At 39.7% G+C, this 17,662-nt stretch overlaps 1 protein-coding gene across 3 annotated transcripts in view; it reads right to left on the reverse strand.

The window, feature by feature from the left end:
• Positions 1–327: 327 nt before the first annotated feature.
• Positions 328–17,662, reverse strand: part of KIAA0232 (KIAA0232 ortholog) — a 56,718-nt gene continuing 39,383 nt past the window's right edge. For all 3 annotated transcript variants that reach the window (XM_066623981.1, XM_066623979.1, XM_066623980.1), the window contains exons 3-9: positions 15,342–15,479; positions 13,981–14,047; positions 12,863–12,944; positions 7,649–10,922; positions 5,398–5,506; positions 3,606–3,700; positions 328–2,811 (exon numbers count right to left, since the gene is read on the reverse strand). In XM_066623981.1, the coding sequence (XP_066480078.1) occupies positions 2,632–2,811; positions 3,606–3,700; positions 5,398–5,506; positions 7,649–10,922; positions 12,863–12,944; positions 13,981–14,047; positions 15,342–15,389 (3,855 nt within the window). In that variant the 5' untranslated portion in view covers positions 15,390–15,479 and the 3' untranslated portion in view covers positions 328–2,631. The remainder of the gene's footprint in view (positions 2,812–3,605; positions 3,701–5,397; positions 5,507–7,648; positions 10,923–12,862; positions 12,945–13,980; positions 14,048–15,341; positions 15,480–17,662) is intronic.

Raw genomic sequence — 17,662 nt, forward strand, 5'->3', positions numbered from 1 at the left:
GTAGCTCTTAAACAGCTACTCTACTTAAACCACTGAAACAGCTCTTTAACCTAGGTAGACTTGAAAAGTGTGGCAACAGTGTTAAGAATCTCAAGAAAAAAAATAGGAAAACAGAATTCTTGCTTTGCAATTACAAGCTCCCCAAAAGAGATCAAATATCTGAACAGAGTTAATGGTGTGAGGTGTTTGCCAAGCAAAAAGCAGAGGGATGTGGTCTTTGAGTCCATGCCTAAGAGTCCCAAATCTGCACCAACACTAGTTGCATCTTAATCAATATGAGAATGTTTTTATTTTTATAAGAATGCACACAAGGAAAAACAATGCAACTGTTCTTTTATCTTTTATTTGGTGTTTAGTAACTCCACAAAAAACAAATTCAGTTACTCTGGTGTATGTGAAATCAGAACAATACAACCACTTGAAGCAAAAAGTAGAAACAAATTCAGCCCAGGAATGAAAAACTGATACTTCAGTGCTATGGATATGCAATGCTCTTCATACCACAGTGCATTTCAGCATCTCCACTTTTAAATTATCCTTGCAGAAAAACAAAACACAAACTCACACACCAACCTTCTCACTGGAAAGCTTCAGTTTTATCCATTCAATTATGAAAACAAATATTTGTTATTGCCCACACATGTAACATGAAAATTTTCAAAGATGTTAAAATATTAAAATCATAATGTAACCAACCAACCACTGAGACCTCTACCCTAAATAAGCTGAGTTTAAAAAGTGTGGGTCCTCCCCTTCAAATATTCCCATTTGGTTATTCCTTATTCTAACAATGACTCAAGTTAATCATTAGGATTTAGCGGTTCCATTCTTTTTGCTTTCATCTTGACAGTCAATGTTCTCAGTGCATGTGCTATACAACATTTTAAGGAAGCTCCAGAAGAAAGTAAATATATAAAAATCCAGAATTCAAATAAGGGGGGAAAAACAACAACACTGTAAAAGTTTTGTTGTATGAATGCTAAAATAATGTAGCTTAAAAGCAGTTATTAATAACATTTCCCTGTAAAGTACAAACCAAGCCAATGGAGTCAACAGAAAGGATACATGCAACCTTACAAGGTATTGTTACCCTAGATCTTAAGTCATGTACTATCGATTAAGAAAAGGCAACTAAACTCAAATTCAGTTTAGCTCACTAGCACAGAATATAATTTCAAAGCCAGTACAGCTTACCATTTCAAACTATAAATTGTTTCTTGACTACCAAAATTAATGGCTTAGCATTTTCAAGTCAACAGTAAACTTTCTGCACTTTCTGATGTCTTAAACATGCTGCTATTGTATAGATCACTTTTTAAAAAAAAAACAACTATGAAATGGTAAAAACCAATATTGCTCCTCCTGGCTCATATGACTTGCATAATACGTTAGTAGCACAGGGAGTTGATAGTCTTGCACAGTTACAACTTGACAGATGCATTGACTATGTTAAAATAAATTTTAAGAGCAGGTCACATAAAGCAACAATCACTACTGCAATCACACATGTAAGTCATCATGTTTCCCCACTCCCACCCGTAACACACAACTTACTCCTAACACTCTCTCAGGACACAAAGTTAGCTACAAGTTTTACTAAATTAGAGCCACAATAGTAGCTAACTGCAGGCGCCACTGGATTTATTTTGAGTGATGCACTAACCCTCTGCATATAAAATATTGAACAGTGACTCTTAGATTGCTTCAGTCATTCAAGCTAAGTCTTCGCAGCTTGTGACAAAACACTCAGTTAATTTCCCCAGACAACTCAATGGCACAACCCTAAGCACACTTACAAGTAAGTATCATTGACATCAATAAAGCTTACACTGAAGTAAGTGTGCCCAGGATCTGGCCGTGTCATTTGTTGTTAATTTATTATCTACATTACAACACTGAGCCCTGAACGTTAAAGATGAACTAGCGGGGGAAGAAGAGGAAAGAAAATCATGTTTTTTCCACACCTGCAGAAAACCTTGGCTTCTTTAGTTAGCAAGAAGGTAACACACAAAAGTTTCAACTGTGTTAGCTTATATGTAAGTCAAGAAGAGAGATCATAGCATAGAAAACACAGTTTCTGAAAGTCTCTAAAGCACAGCCCTAGTATTCCTACTCCAAATTTATGAGATCTTAAAGACTGGACAAACCATACATGCTTTCCTCCCACATTCAGAAAGGCACTGATAGATTACAGTGTTAAGTATTTATCTCCCAAATCTTAAAGAACAAAGCCTAATGTGCCAAAAGATAAAATCTCTGAATAGTTGTAGACACTGCAATGCTAATTAGATAGTAATACTGATAGGGCTACAGTTAAAAATAACTGCAGCTAGGATGCAGAAGAGCAGTGATACTACCAAGACAATCACATGCACATCCATTCTTGATTTGACAACACAATCTACTCTAGGTCCAAATAGCCAAGAAGCTTACAGTTTGGAGGGAGAAAAAAAGCCTTCAATGGGACCATGATCCCAACTACTGAAAATAAAATATCAAGAAGAGAAAGATAAATACACTTCTGAATCCATTAGCTGAAGGGGAAACTCAATTCGATTTTGAGTTACAGACCCTCAGGAAGAGTATTCCATTTCATGCCATTCTCAAACCATCTGCTTTTACATTGCAGTTTTAGAGGTGAGTTCGAGAGAAAAGTTCCTCTTCACAAGGATCTGCCCATCCATTTCCACCTTCTGATGCTGTGCCTTCAGAGCTGGAGCTATCACTGGAGTAAAGCTTCTTCCTAAAACCGTTTGACTTTGTTTCAGAACTTCTAGTTTCTGTGCACCTTGCCTCATTAACAGAAGAAACCTAAGGTTTAAATTTGGAAGAAAAATTATAATGCTGAACATTATGGCTTTGCAAAAAGAAAAAAGTTGTTCTAGTTAACATCTTCCAGAGTAGATAAAAATGAATTAAAGTGTGCATTTTCATATGTGTTTCCTGTACAGTAAATTCTGGTTTACAAACAAAATTCAATCTTCTTCAAGTTCAATAGAATGTAGTTCCACATCCTGACCAAATCCAAAAGCCTACATGTGTGGAGTTCCATGTGTATTGTGGAAATTTTCAGCCTCTTTTCCCATTGCAACCCTTTGGGCCTCTCATACCTAGAGCAGGAGTCAATTTGGTATGATGGGATATAGTTGGAAAAAAATAGTACCCACTCCCCTGAAACCAGGAAGTACTTTCCATTCCATATGGTGTTTTTGGATCAAAGCCTTCAAAAGTTATTAATGGCTATCAAAAGCTTTTAGCTTAAAGGCCATTTCCCACACCTTCTCCCCAATCTCATCACCACTTTACAAGAAATCATTACTTAGCTTTATTCCATGGAGTCCATGCTTATTTCAGATGCATCTCTCCTATTTTGCCTATCTTGGATGACAAGTTTATGAACTATTCTGTCTTTTTACTGATGTAAGCCTTCTCTCAGAAATATTTTACATTGAAGGACTGGGCATATAAGTTTTAGCAAATAAATATGGATTTACAATGAAAAGGAAAAACATTTTATAATTCAGATTTTTGTTTTATAGCCAGTCACAACAATTATGCTGCTACAGGTGCTGTAGAAATAGTGAAAACAAACTCAAGCCACTTACCATATTAAAATCTAGATGCTCTTCAGTGTGTGGCACTTCTTTTATATCTGTAAGTTCTCCAACACCATTCTCCCTCTTGACATTCGTACAGCATTCTTTAGGTTTTGTTTTAGAGGATTGTGGAGTGGGGAGGAAGAAAAAAGAATTCCCATTATAGAAGGTTTCATTTAAAGAAGTGGAATGATAAAAATATTTATTAGATGCTAAATAAAGCCTCTGGGTAAGATACTGAAAAACACCAAAATAGGTAAGGAGAGCTGCAACATAAGCTAATGAAGAATCAAAATTATAAAATATACAGTGGACCCCTCATATCTGTAGGGGATAGATTCCACGACACACACACACACACACACACACACCCCAGATACTGAAATCCACAGATAACTCTGTAAGGGGGCAGGGTTGTGGTTCTGCAAGGACTCACCTGGGGTTGTGTGGGCCCTCTGGAGGTTGGGCTGGCCTCTCAGTCTCTTCAAGCCTCCTGGAGGCAACTGGAAGCCACTTCCAGTCTGTGTCTGCAGCTTCTGGTCATCTCTGGGAGGATTTCTGAGGCCAGAGAAGGGCCGTGGAGTAGACCATGGGCCTTCCTCAGAACATCTCCCAGATGTGACTGGAAGTGTCTTCTGGTTGAATTTGGAAGGTCTTGGGAGGCCTCCTGAATTGTGAGCTCAGCATATATGGATGCTCAAATCCACTGATAAGGAGGGCCCACTATACTGCATAGTCCCTATTATATGAACACATTACCCAAGCAGACACTATTAACGTGAAGGAGCACCACAATACTGTCACAGAATCAAGCTGCAACACCTGCTCCCACGTATAGGGTGAAAACTTGCATGTAGAAAGAGCACCTCCCACATCAGAACTTTCTATAGTTCAGTGGCCAGAAGAGCAGCGACAGATACAGTAAACCCTTGATTTAACAGATTGCTGTCCATTTCATTAAAAGCTTATTTATTTTAGAAGTCATACAATACAGGTGGGACTTCGGTATTCATGGGAAATCAGTTTCTGGACACACACACCCAGCCACCCTGTGGATAATAAAATCCATGGGCTGGAGTCCACAGGGACTCTGGACATGACTGGAACCTTTCTTCATCAATGCACCCTTATATTGAGTACAGCTGCACTTCTTATCCCCTGTGATGTAGCTTAATGCAGAGAAACTGTGCAAGAATAAATTGTGAATGCTATGACAGGTTAGCAAAAGCCACTCTCTAATTTTGCTATGTTTCCCCAGGCCCGTTCCAATACCTACTCAGAGAACAAAAAAAAAGGAACAGTAGAAGCCCAGCTACAGAATGCAAAATCAAAACAAAAACAGGCTGCACAATTGAGCAGAATTTATAAAGGTACATTTTTTTAAAGTACAAATGAGAAAAAGACATTATATTAATCTTGAATTAAAGTTAAGGCAACAGGATTTCTACATTCATTCCACCTCAAACTGATCCAAATCACTAGTAGGTAAATGTGCAGATTATTCATCAGGTGGTAGCAAAGATTAAATACAGAGGCCCAACTGGTTAAGCTGGTTTACCAACAGAAAGCAGCCAAGGATAGTTTCTCAATATGCAGGTAACCACTCGTTACAGTGATCATCTGTATTACCCTGCAAAATGGGGTGGAGAATTTTATCACACTACTGCACCTGATCAGAAATCCCGGGAAGCAGGAGCCATACTTCCCCAAATATGATCAGCTTCCTAAGTGGTTCACCTGCGTTAACTCTGATGTTCAACTAGGCTTGGATGCAATTTAAAGAAGTTAAAGATACTGCTACCTTCATATTGTGATGCAGGAAAAAGTGGTGTATAGAGAGCTTTCTCCCACCAACACTGCTTTGCTTGATTGTAGCTTATTTTCTGAAGTTCATTATTCAGTACAGGAAACTGTTTGAAAAATTATTTTAGTTTATAAAAGAAACAGAATGCCACACCACATGATGCCCACATAAATTGTGACAGTAATTACAATACAAAAATGGATACAGTACTTTTCACTGAAGAGTTATATATAACAGCTCTGCTAATAAGTACATCTTAATTAATATTTTAATATAACCCTAGCTCAGATTTTCCTTGGAACAAACCAAGAAGCCATATGTCACTTATTTTTGTAAGTGGTTGTCTATTTTCATATTAAATTGCATCTCTTTCTTCCTTTGAAGAGCAAAAGTTCACACCTATTTTGACTGCAACACAACTGTTGTGTTCAGATTTTAAACTACTATGAACCACACTGAGGAACAAGATATCCCTGTTAAAGAGGTGAAAGCCAAAATACAAATGTGTGAATAAATAAATAAAAGCATAAGCAAACACACATCACCCCTTACCAGCAGAAATCAATACAGTAACCTCTTTACAAACTCCCAATGCCTATGACCCACAAACTCATTAACAAGAGATTTTTATTTTCCCTTGCAAGTTCATTTTCAGAATAATATTTAACACAAAGTTATAATTATTTGTATTTCCCAAAATAGTTTATAAATTAAGAGGCATACAAAATTGGACAGATACCCAGGCTGAACATTATCAATTTTTCAATGCATCCCAAGGCAGCTGTCTGAGGAGCTGGGGTTAAGTAGCCTATAACTGAAACTGAAAAGGGGAACAAATACAATGAGACAAAATGTCTTGGATGCACATAAAGAGCTAGGACAGTATTTCTCAACATTTGTTCCTCACTGCACCATTTCGCATGCTGCATCTACTGGAAGTACTACTGGCAGTTCTCATCACCAGTTACTACTGGATTGGGAAGCCAGATGTGATGCAATGAACACCAGTTAGAGGCTCAGGATGGACAAGAGGGCTTTTTTGAGGGAAAGAAAAAGTGCATGCTGGAGCTCAGCCCACCGACCCAGCCTCCTATTGCTGCTTAGTGTTACTGGCCTCGCTGCCAGGAGGCAGGAGTTTCAAGTGTACCACCAGACACCACCTCAAGTACCACTGGTTGAGAAACACTGACTGAATGTAGTTATCATGGCCACACTAAATGGCACCAGTGTCAACCATGCACCCATTCACCATTATGAGATTAGCAGGGAGGCTTTTATTCATAGAGTGCACCCTGCTGGGGAAAAGCAACCTACAATCATGCTGGGCTAGGAGCCCAACCCTATTCAACTTTCAGGCACTGGTGCAGCCATGTCAAATAGTATGAACAGCATCCTGCAAAGGGGGGGGGGTCACAGAGGCCTCTTCAAGGTAGGGAGGTAAGGATTTGTTCCCTTACCTTGGAGCTGCATTGATGCTGGAAAGTTGGATAGGACTGAAGCTGAAAGATAACAGGGTGAGTCAAGGGCATTAAGAGGTAACTAATTTTCTGAGAATGTAACAGGAACTCCAGCATCCAAACTTCATCCCACAGCATGGAAGCAGTAACCAAAATTAATCTCTGCTCACTTGGCAATGAGACATCTTTTTAAGTGAGGTAGTCTTATATTTAGCAGAAGGAGTGCAACTATCCTCTTTATTCTAGCATAGTGTCTTTTCTAGTGACTGTTGCTGGGGTCTTTTTTAAAGATTGTGAACTCTGGGGACAGGGAACAACTCTTTGTTGAAAAGTGGAATGTAACCATCTTTTCATATTTCTAGAACTTGTTGACTATTTGAACTACAAATATGTGCAGTACATTTATTTATACATTGGTTGCATCTGAAAAGGTGTGTGTGGAAGCAAACTTTCTCGCCGCCTCCTCCTCAATAGCTTACAGCACTCCTCAATAAACTGCTCTGGAAAATCAGGGCATTATGTGGAGACTGGCAATTATCACTGCTCCTGCTCCCAGAAGAAAAGTTAGGGATACAACCCATTTCTTAAAATACGTATTAATTTCATACACACACTCCCTCTCTCATACAGTGCATGTATGTGTTTTCTGATTTGCCTTAATTGGTTTTTTGTCCTCTGCTTCTTGGGTTTGTATTTTGAGGCGTGCTCCGTTTTAACAACCATACAGTTTTCTACTGTTTCATCTTAAACACTGCATATGTTTATTTTAAATAAATCTCACAAGAGCATACCTCTTTCTGTTGTGCTGAGGGAACGTTATCTTCGTATGAATTTTCTTTACAACTGCATGACTGGTCTTCCTCTTCCTGTGGTTCCACAACATTACAACTAGCTTTTGAGTTTTCCACAACCCTTGTGTCTTGCAGTTCTTTCATACTGCACTCCAAGCAAGAATTCTCATTTTCTAAGAGCAATATTCCAGATGTTTCTTCCTGGGAATCCAGAGATGTCTGTGCACTCTTCTCCATTCCACACTTTTTTAATCTAGGAAGGAACTTTCCAGACTCAAGTTCTGATTTGCCATAATAATGCCCTTCTTTTTCTGCATCCTCTTCCAGTGGTTTGAGATCAGCTTGTGGATCATCAAACACTTCAGGCTGAGAGGGGGCAGGGATATTCCCCTCATCTTTTTCAGATTCAAAATCAGACTCACTTCCACCACATGGAGAAAGTTCAGATGCAGAAATTGGGCGAAAGTGAGTTCTTGGAGAAATTCGTATAGCTCTGTACTGTGTCCTCCCAGCGCCACAAATTCTAGGACGAAAAACTTCCCTATCAGAATCAGAGCAAAGGATAGATTTGGGTTTAAAGCAAGGGCTGAAGGATGCAATTCCTTCTGGTTCAAATGTACATTCTACATGAAGAACTTGTGAAAATGGATTATTCAAGTCAAAGGAAGAGAATGAATATTCAAGACCAGACTCTTCACCTTGAAAATTACCACAAGCTTCTAACAAGTCTTCATGGAAGATAAATGAAAACCCCCGATTTAATCCATGATCGCCACACTTCAACTGTTCACTCTGTTCAAAGGATACCAAGGGTCTCCATAATTGTCTGTGTCCAGGGGCAAAGCTGTTTCCTGGAGTCATGAAGACATCTGTTCCAGCTATTGTAACTACATCAGAAGCTGCACACTGCAGTAAGTTTCCTTTTGAATGGCTGGGTGGCACCACTGCCCATTCGCCATCACTATTAAATGTTTTGAGCTCCCCATACACACCACCAAGAATAAATGAACTTTCTTTATCCTGGTTAATATCCCAAGGTTTAGAGGGTGTAGTATAATCGCCACAATCCACCTTTGATAAGTTGTGTGAAGCAAAAGCTCTTTTCTCCAAATTTTCTTTCTGACCTTCCCAAAGGTGATATTCTGATCTTTGTACTGCTTTGTTTGGATCCTGAAGAATTTCGACCTTGGCTTCATTTAAGCAGCAACAATAATGATTTACATCAGCTGAAAATAATTCTTCTTCTATTCCATCTATTTCTACAATTGCTGCAGAATTTCTGTCTGCCATGTTTGTCCAAATGTCTTTAATAACCCCTGAGCCATAGTCATCTTCGTGTGGACTGCTGTCACTACATACTTGCGTAGTTTCATATTCTTTATCTTCAGATTTTTGTTCTAACTGAATACCACAGATAGATTCTAGTTTAGATTTTTTTGTAAAAATTAGGGTGGGCATTTCTCCTAAAGATCTAGTCTGCTCCTGGCAGGTTTCTTCTTGCAAAAAATCTACAATTTCTTCATCTACATAACTTGAAGACGCTCTGGGAACTACGTAATTAATATCATCAGAGTTAAATTGAGGGGATTCTTCAAATGGAATATTTAAAGTCTCATTGTCTGAACGTGTTTCTTCAGAGTATGACCATGGACTACAAGTTCTTGTTGATAAATTAGAACAGTGTTCATTTTCATCAAAGGCACTATTTTTGGTCCATATTAACAATCTAGACTGTGTTTTCCCAAACATACCAACATTGCTACTAGAGCCTGTATTTTCATTTCCCAAATTGAGTTTTTCAAAAGGAAATGGTAAGACAGAATTACTGCATTGCACTTCAAACACTGAAAAAGAATTTAAACCAGACCCTTCATTAGTATCTGAAAACAGCTCTTGATTGCCTGCAAGCATGTGTGAATTAAGCATTGTGCTGTCTAAGGTAGGAGAAAGCCTAATAGGAGAATCTCCTCCAAAGCTTTCCCCATCTGCATCACCAGAGCTAGAAGATGAACAGCACTCCCAAAATTGAGCTAAATTACTAAGATCTTGCAAGAACCACCCTTCAGCACCAACAGAGGTGGCTGAATCTGCCCATATTGCACTTTCCCTTTGCAACTCCACTCCATCAAACACTATGCAACATTCTGCCTCAAAATTAGTTCCCTCTTTACTCTTCTGCCGAATCATATTTAAAATCCGACTCTCCCCTTGCATCTTGCCTGAGGCACCAGAATCCAACATGGATTGGTCAATATCCACTTCATAGAAGTGTGTTAGTTCAGAAAGATGAACACCATCTGAGTGTGTATCGTCCTCTGGTTGAGAACACATTGAGGTCCTAGTGAGGCCAATGTCCTCATTTAGAACTGCAGGCATTTCCACAAAATGGCCATCGATGAAAGTACCTGCTGCGAGGTATGTTTTATTAATATTATTGTTGCTAATGCAAAGTCCTTGCACTGATTCAGCTAATTCTTCAACAGCCTCTGATGTTGCATCACATGCACCTTGTCTGTTGCGATACGTTGTCTCAAGCTTGCTTTTTCTACTCAGGGGAACAAAATATTCTGTTATTGGCTCAGTATACCACAACGGCTCCTCTTTATATTCCTTTTCATTGCTCCAATCAAAATATAGCTCTTTGCCCTCATAGTTCCCTGTTTCTTTTCTTCTGATTTCCTTTAATGGCCTTTTACTCCTTTTACATAGCTGCTTGATGGAACCATTGCTGCTGCTGCCACCTCCATGAATTTTTCTGTCAGATTTTTCCCCAGCCTTTACCAAATGCCTGCTTTGCCCATTTCTTCCTTTTTTACTCCGAACTTCCCTCGTTTTGTGTCTTACTTTAACACATTTTGTGGCTGTTTTTAATTCACCTTGATTACCACTAGAGTTTGAACCTCCTTCACTGGAACCAGAGGACCAAGATCGAAGACGCATCTTTCCCTCGGATTTGTGACGGACTTGCTTTTTGTACAAAAAAGGTTTCTCTTCAACACTGCTATTCCCAAACTTATTCTCCTTTTCATCTTTATCATCTTTCTGTGTGGCTTTTTCAGGTACACCGATAGGTAATTTGTTACTATTTCTCTCTTTAGATGCTTCACTTTCACTAATGCAGTCCTTCGGAGAAGATGTATCTGTGCAAGTTGGTGGGGCAGTAGAAGAAGATGAGGAGCTGGAGTAAGAACAAATTTTGGATTTATTCCACACAGTCATAATTTCTTGCAGGCAAACTGGTTTTTGGGAAAGAGGTGGAAATGCTTCATAATACCTAGGAGGGGAAAAAGCAACATCTCAGTGCCAATTTTAATAGCTGTTATACCAAGCACAACAACCACCTGTATCCATTACATTGTTCAACCAAAGGCAATGTGATCCAGAATGCTGCCTGATACCACTTTGGATCCACCAATGCTACACATCAACAAAAATAAAGCAACCACATTAAAGGGACTGCATATATGAAGGAGCTCCCTGTAAATCAAATCTAAAGCCCCACAGATTCTGCATTTGAAGAACCTTCGTCAGGAGCAAGGTAATGACACAGATGATCCGCTTTCTGCTGCCTTTTAGCATGCAACAAATGGAGCTGCACTGGATGCACTCATGACAGGCTGCAGAGAGATGGCAGTGGCAGGAGACTCAGGATGAAGGGCACCCCAAATCTACTGCCCTTTTAATCTCCCTCAAATTGCAACTGAAACAACCTGTATCACCTCACCTAAAAGGACAGGCACCCTGTGTTCAAACCCTTCTCTCCAAAGAGTGCCAAACTCAATTTTACTATAAATTACATGTTTAATAATATTTATATTTTTGGTATAACTCCTATGCCTGTTGACACAGTATCTGACACCATAGGTTTGTAATTACGGTTGATGGAGAAAAATACTGCTATGACAGAATAGGTATATTTTATGCATTTTTCAGCCACTACAGAATTGAATTTTCAACCCAATCCTCCACCTCATCCCACCTCCATTGGCATGCTGTATCCAATTGGGGGGAGCTGCTCAGAAGACTTAGGAGGTGAAAGGGGATTTAAATCACCTTACGCTTCCTTAAGCCTCTCGCTCTGCAATGGGTCCCCTCAAATATGCACTAGTGATTTCGCTAACCCAATTCTGAAGAAAGAAAGGAGGCAGGGAGGCTACAGAAAAGAGGGACAGGATCCAGCATGCACCATCACCAGTGGATCCACCCCCTTCCGCCACCTCCCTGCCTGCTTTATACCCCCTCCCTGCCATCTTATCTTGATCAGCAGAAGGAGCGGGGTCCACTGGAGTGGGCAGGAAGGTTCTGGCTTTCCTGCCAGCACCCAGCAGCTCCTCAGTGCACTTTTAAAGAGCATTTTTACTTGTGTTCCACTGCCATAAGCCCCAATAAGAATGGGCAGTTAAACTCCAAAACTTTCCAAGGTAACTATTAACAACTAAGCTGTACCATAAGTCTGCCCTTAAACAATGCCTTTAAAAAAAACATGAAATGGTGTGACCAACTATCTAGGCTAGCAGAATAGTTTGTATGCAGGTACAAACAAAATTAAACTTTTATACAGTGAAGCTTATACAGAAATAAACATTTTAATCAGAAAATGATAACTGCAAATTCATATTCCAAGGTCAGTAAAAATCCAAATGCTTATTTAAAGTAACTTGCAATTTTATATTCTCTCACACACACACACACACACAGAGCGAGAGAGAAATCTGTAGATAATGAAATTCGCAGGGGCCAGGGTTGCAGTGCAACAAAGCTTACCTGGTAGTCACACTGGGCCCTCCAGATGATGCATCAGTTTCTCAGCCTCATCAGTAAGACTCCCAGATGTGACTAGATGTCAACACCATGAACCTGAAGTGACTTTCAGTCACATCTGGGAGGCCCTCTGAGGTGTAGAGAGGCATCCACGAATGCCAAGCATGTGGATAAGGAGGACCCACTATGTGTGTGTGTGTTTGTGCACATACATTGGCAAGGAGCACTTCACTACCCCTCCCCTTGCTCCATACTTCATGGCATTTAAAGGAATGCATGCTTAAAGGACTGCATTCCCTTTAAACTTTAATCCAATGCAAGGATGGGGCATAGTGAGAAAGTGTCTTGAATAAGGAGCTGCACGCATGCGCGCTCACGCTCACGCTCACGCACACACACACACACACACAAAATACTTTATGTTAAAATAATAGAACAAAAGCCAAGACATACATTTCCACTTGATCCTTTGCTGCAGGACATAAATCAACTTCAGGAGGCAAAGAGTCCTCAAGCTTTTTGTGAATCTTCTCCTCTGTTACAGAAGAAGAGAAGTCATCTAAAAATGGGAGACCTTCATTTCAAATCAGTTTATTACAACAATAAACATTCATTATACTTAATTAAGACTACAATTCTATGATTAACTAGCCTCAACAGTTCAGGAATAATATTCATGTAGCTCTCACACACAGCAAATAAATGGTGCAGTCCACTACCTGCAGGAGGCGGCTCACATGAGTGAATGCTCTACCATACAAACTAAAACAGAAAATTTACATGTCCGGGAGAAGGCTCCGTTTCGATGTGCAGGGTTTTTTGAGTGTGTATGGGAGGAGGGATATCAGGTTAATTTCCACTAACAGCCTGAAACTGCACTATTGTGGCATGGGTTTACTACTTCATCTGCCATTTGTTTGTGTTTTTAAAAAGAGTCCCAGTGCAGTCATTTCTCTCTCTCACGCACTGGTGCTCCTCAGTACTTACACACCTGAAGCCACCATTTTACTTTTCCCATAATGACCCCAAGGAAGCATAGCTCCAGCTGTGGCTCCATGGGGGAATTAAACAGTCGTTCCAGCCATCAATCTGTAAGGAGCATCATAACTTTTGCTGTCTGCTGCCACCTGGTAAGCCCACAAAGCGGGACCCAAATATGAGTGGGCCTTGGCAGGCTTACCATAAACATGTAACAAGGACACTCTTCTCATTGCCAGCATGGCTGGAGGTCCCACCCACATAACTTCCCCACATAGCATTGCTTTGGAATGACACTGAATCAGGGGCCCCGAGGTGGATAGCAGCTCCAGCCATGCTAGCACTAAAAGTATTGTCAACATCTTTCCAAGTAAGCCTGCCAGAACCCACTGATGAGGGAAAGGGCACACCAGAGAGCACTTTGCCCAAGAACTTCTCAAACTTGGAGCTGTTTTGACTATACAGCTGTTTGGAACTGTATTAGTCTAGGTAGCCTAGCAGATTCAATTGAGTTACAGTGTGCAGGCAACTGGCCCAACACATCTCAGAGAGACTGAATCTTCGTGAATAAATGTTTTCAGAGGTGTTCTCACCTTGCTCACTCTGGAGATCTTTCAGTCGGCAGCAGAGCTCCTCCACTAAAGTCTCAATTCCAGAGCTCTGTTTAATAAAAGAATATATTTAAAATGAAAATGGACTTCAATTATTTAGAATTTATATAATACATTTTGAATGTTCAAAGTGCTTCACATGTGTCAGCTAAAAGTTATCCACCTTAAAAAAAAGTCTCTTTCTGCTCTGGGGGCTTAACCTTGCCAGTGGGTAGGGCAGCACTTCATTTTAATCTTTTTTTTTTTTTTTGCCTCACCCCTCTGAGCAGCATGTGAAGTGCCAATAACTTCTGGTAGCTAGTACTGTGGGCTATAATTTTTTCCCCTGTAAAATGTGTTGAGAAATGACCCTATATTGCAACTTAGGGTCATACCCCTGCTAACCCGCCAAAGAATCTTACATTTAGCAGAGAGAGAGAGAGAGAAAAACTACCTGTTCACCCTAGCCTGCCATCTTTTCCAGAGGCTGCTGACGGTCTCTCTTCTATATCTGATTTAGATTGTGAGCCCTTTGGGGACGTGGAACCATTTATTGATTTATTTTGCTATGTAAACTGCTTTGTGAACTCTTTTTGTTGAAAAGTAATACATACAGACTCTAGATACTAATTTCTAAGCACATCCTAGGGGGGAAAAATGGCAATTGGCAGGAGTTGGCTACCAAGAATACCATCAGCACTTCATATACTACTGAAACTACTAAGGAGGTTTGGTGGAAAAAAGAACTTTGCCTAAATATAAATTCCAGGTTGCCAGTGTGACCAGGCAAGTGCTAAAGACAACACTGATATACAGTATCTCAGAAATCTTACAACAGCCTGAAAGAAAAGTCAGTTTCATCCCAATACTAAAAAAATGGAGTGGGGGGTTAAGGCTAAAAAAAATAGTGACATGCTTCTAGCTACTTTATGGTCGATGAGAAATTCTAGTTTCAAATCTCAACTCATAATTAACAATCTTTGTAAGTATGCTACAACAGGTTGCATTCCTATTTATGATCTACAAGTCTATTTGTGAGGTTTAAGCCAGTTTTGAACCATCATTTTAAGGTGCTTGCAGTGGGGAGAAAGATGGAGGCAATAACAAAGTAAAAGTACAATACACAAAAATTTGCAGAAAAAAAATAACAGTTTTACCAGTTTGCCCTCCACCTTATTTGTATATATATTTTTAAAATTAAACTTAGGTTTCATTTTAAGCCAGACTATTTTAAAGAAACATGCTAATTTAAATTATAAACAAATTTTAAAACCAGAATTTAAGGGGGGGGATCAATCTTTCCCACCACCTCAATATCACAGATAAAGAATTAGATAGGATAGAATAATGGTGCTAGTTCTTACTTCATCGGAAGCAGAGCGAAGACACTGAACAGCAGCCTGTTTTTTCATTTCTTCTAGTGTTAGATCAGAGCATTTTTTCTTACTCTTCCCCCATTTCTTGTAAGCTCCTTTTTCCCAGCCCAGGAAGATGTCATTCTCCTAAAATAAAATAAGGTAAATCAAAAACTAATGGTGTACTTTTTATAAGATGCTTAAGAGTTTTGCAAAAGGGAAGTGATGAATATCACATAAGGGGTTGAAGCATGAACACATACCACATGTGCTTTTCTCTGCCAGTATCTCTTCCCCATCCCATTGCAATTTCTCTCCTCCAGTCTTACTGTATTCAGTGACTTCCTAGAGTCCAATCTCCTTCCCTTTATCATAAAACTCCTTCCAGCTCCCTTTAAACAGGAGCAGTATATACTTGGTGTTTTGACATTCTCTTTCAGCTCCTGAATTAATACAATCTTTTGTCCTCTACACATCAGCAAATTTTCAGTCTGATAAAATTACTCTTTTCTTTTGGCCAAATCTAAAAGGCCTGTACTGCACCCACATCCGCCTCAGCTTCCCTGCAGTCTTCAGTACAGCTGGCCACCCTTTCCTATGCCAACTTCCTACATGCCTTAGGTTTCTGTCATGGTGTTATCAGCCGGTTCTTCCAGTGGGACTGCTTGTTCAACATTTCACAAGGGGAAGGTTTCTTATTAGCCATCTCCTATTACTGTAGTTCTTCAGGGTTTGGTTCTTGATTCCTTGTTATTCTATCTATAGTCTCCAAGTGATCTCAAATTCCATGGCTGATGTACTGCCAAACAATGACAACACTTTGTTCCTCTTTTCTATCCACAACTTGTCTCCCTCCCATGTCTGACTGCTTTTTAGATGTTTCTACTTAGGCATACTAAAGGACCCAACTTTCCAGCACTGATGCAGCTGTGCCAATGGGGTACACACTGCATCCTGCAGTGGGGGGCAGTCCTGGAGGCCTCCTCAAGGTAACATTTGTTCCCTTACCTTGGGTTGCATCAGTGCTGGAAAGCTGGATAGGACTGGGCCTTGAGTTAGACTTCTTAAGAATAAAAAGGTAATCTTTCCTCCCAAATCTTTTTTCCTCTGACAGATGTTTCTATCTACTGACATTGCCCCATCCATCTTATCAAAGAGACAAAAGCTCAGCTCTAATCACTTAATTTTGGGAAGCAAATAATAAGATTCGATCTGTGTTCCATGTAAATACTGCAACATCATCTCTTCCAATTTGGAGATCTCCATCTCCCACAATGACTACTGTAACCTCCTCTCCTCCAGAAGTGCAGATTGTATTAAGTGTATGAATACACTGACATCTGCAATAATGATTAAACATACAGTATTTGAACAGCATTAGTTGCTGATGCAGTTTTAGAGAATCAAACAGACAAAAAAATCAATTTATCGTAAAATTCTAATATGGTAATCTAAAAAGAGCATCAGTGTTTTGTTTTTTAAAAAGATATTTTTAGTTCAACACTTCTGGAAAAGTGAAAATAGAGGAAAATTCAAAAAATGACTCCCAAATGTTTAAATGAATACAAAGTATAACTATTGTTCTTAAGTTCATGTTTAACAAAAAAAACATTACTCTCGGGCATAAAGATATGCTAGAAGCAGCTTTTTCCTAATACTGCTAAGGCTAAATGAATCCCACTGTAATAGAAATACTTTGACCAGGATCCAAAGAGCTACTTTAGGCATACCCATGTAATTTTTTTCTTTGAACACCAGAGCCCCATGAAATATCACAAGAACTTCTGAAAGCCTTTCTGCTTCAGAAGTGGTTTGCTATGTTAAATACAACCCCAATCGTTATTGGGCAGAAAGAGTTGTAAGTTTTTGGGATTTCAGTCATTACATGGAATACGAGTCAAGAGTGAACAAACTAAACATATTAAGCAACCCAACAAAAAACTCAACAACACACACATCTACAGCACTCTGCAGTATACAGCTCCAACCTCGATATACATGGAACTTTTTTACATGGATTTGACTCAACACGGAATGGCCACTGCAAATGAGAAGGAATGTGCTGAGAAGATGTGCAAATGAGAAGGAATGTGGTAAGGTCACACCTGGAGTATTGCGTCCAGTTCTGGTTGCCACATCTCAAAAAGGATATAGTGGGGAAAGGATATAGTGCAAAAGAGAGCAACCAAAATGATTACTGGGCTGGGGCACCTTCCCTATGAGGAAAGGCTACAGCATTTGGGCCTCTTCAGTCTAGAAAAGAGGCGCCTGAGGGGGGGACATGATTGAGACATACAAAATCATGCAGGAGATGGAGTAGATAGAGAGAC

This window comes from Tiliqua scincoides, chromosome 4 (assembly GCF_035046505.1).
Source record: "Tiliqua scincoides isolate rTilSci1 chromosome 4, rTilSci1.hap2, whole genome shotgun sequence".
Taxonomy (NCBI): domain Eukaryota; kingdom Metazoa; phylum Chordata; class Lepidosauria; order Squamata; family Scincidae; genus Tiliqua; species Tiliqua scincoides.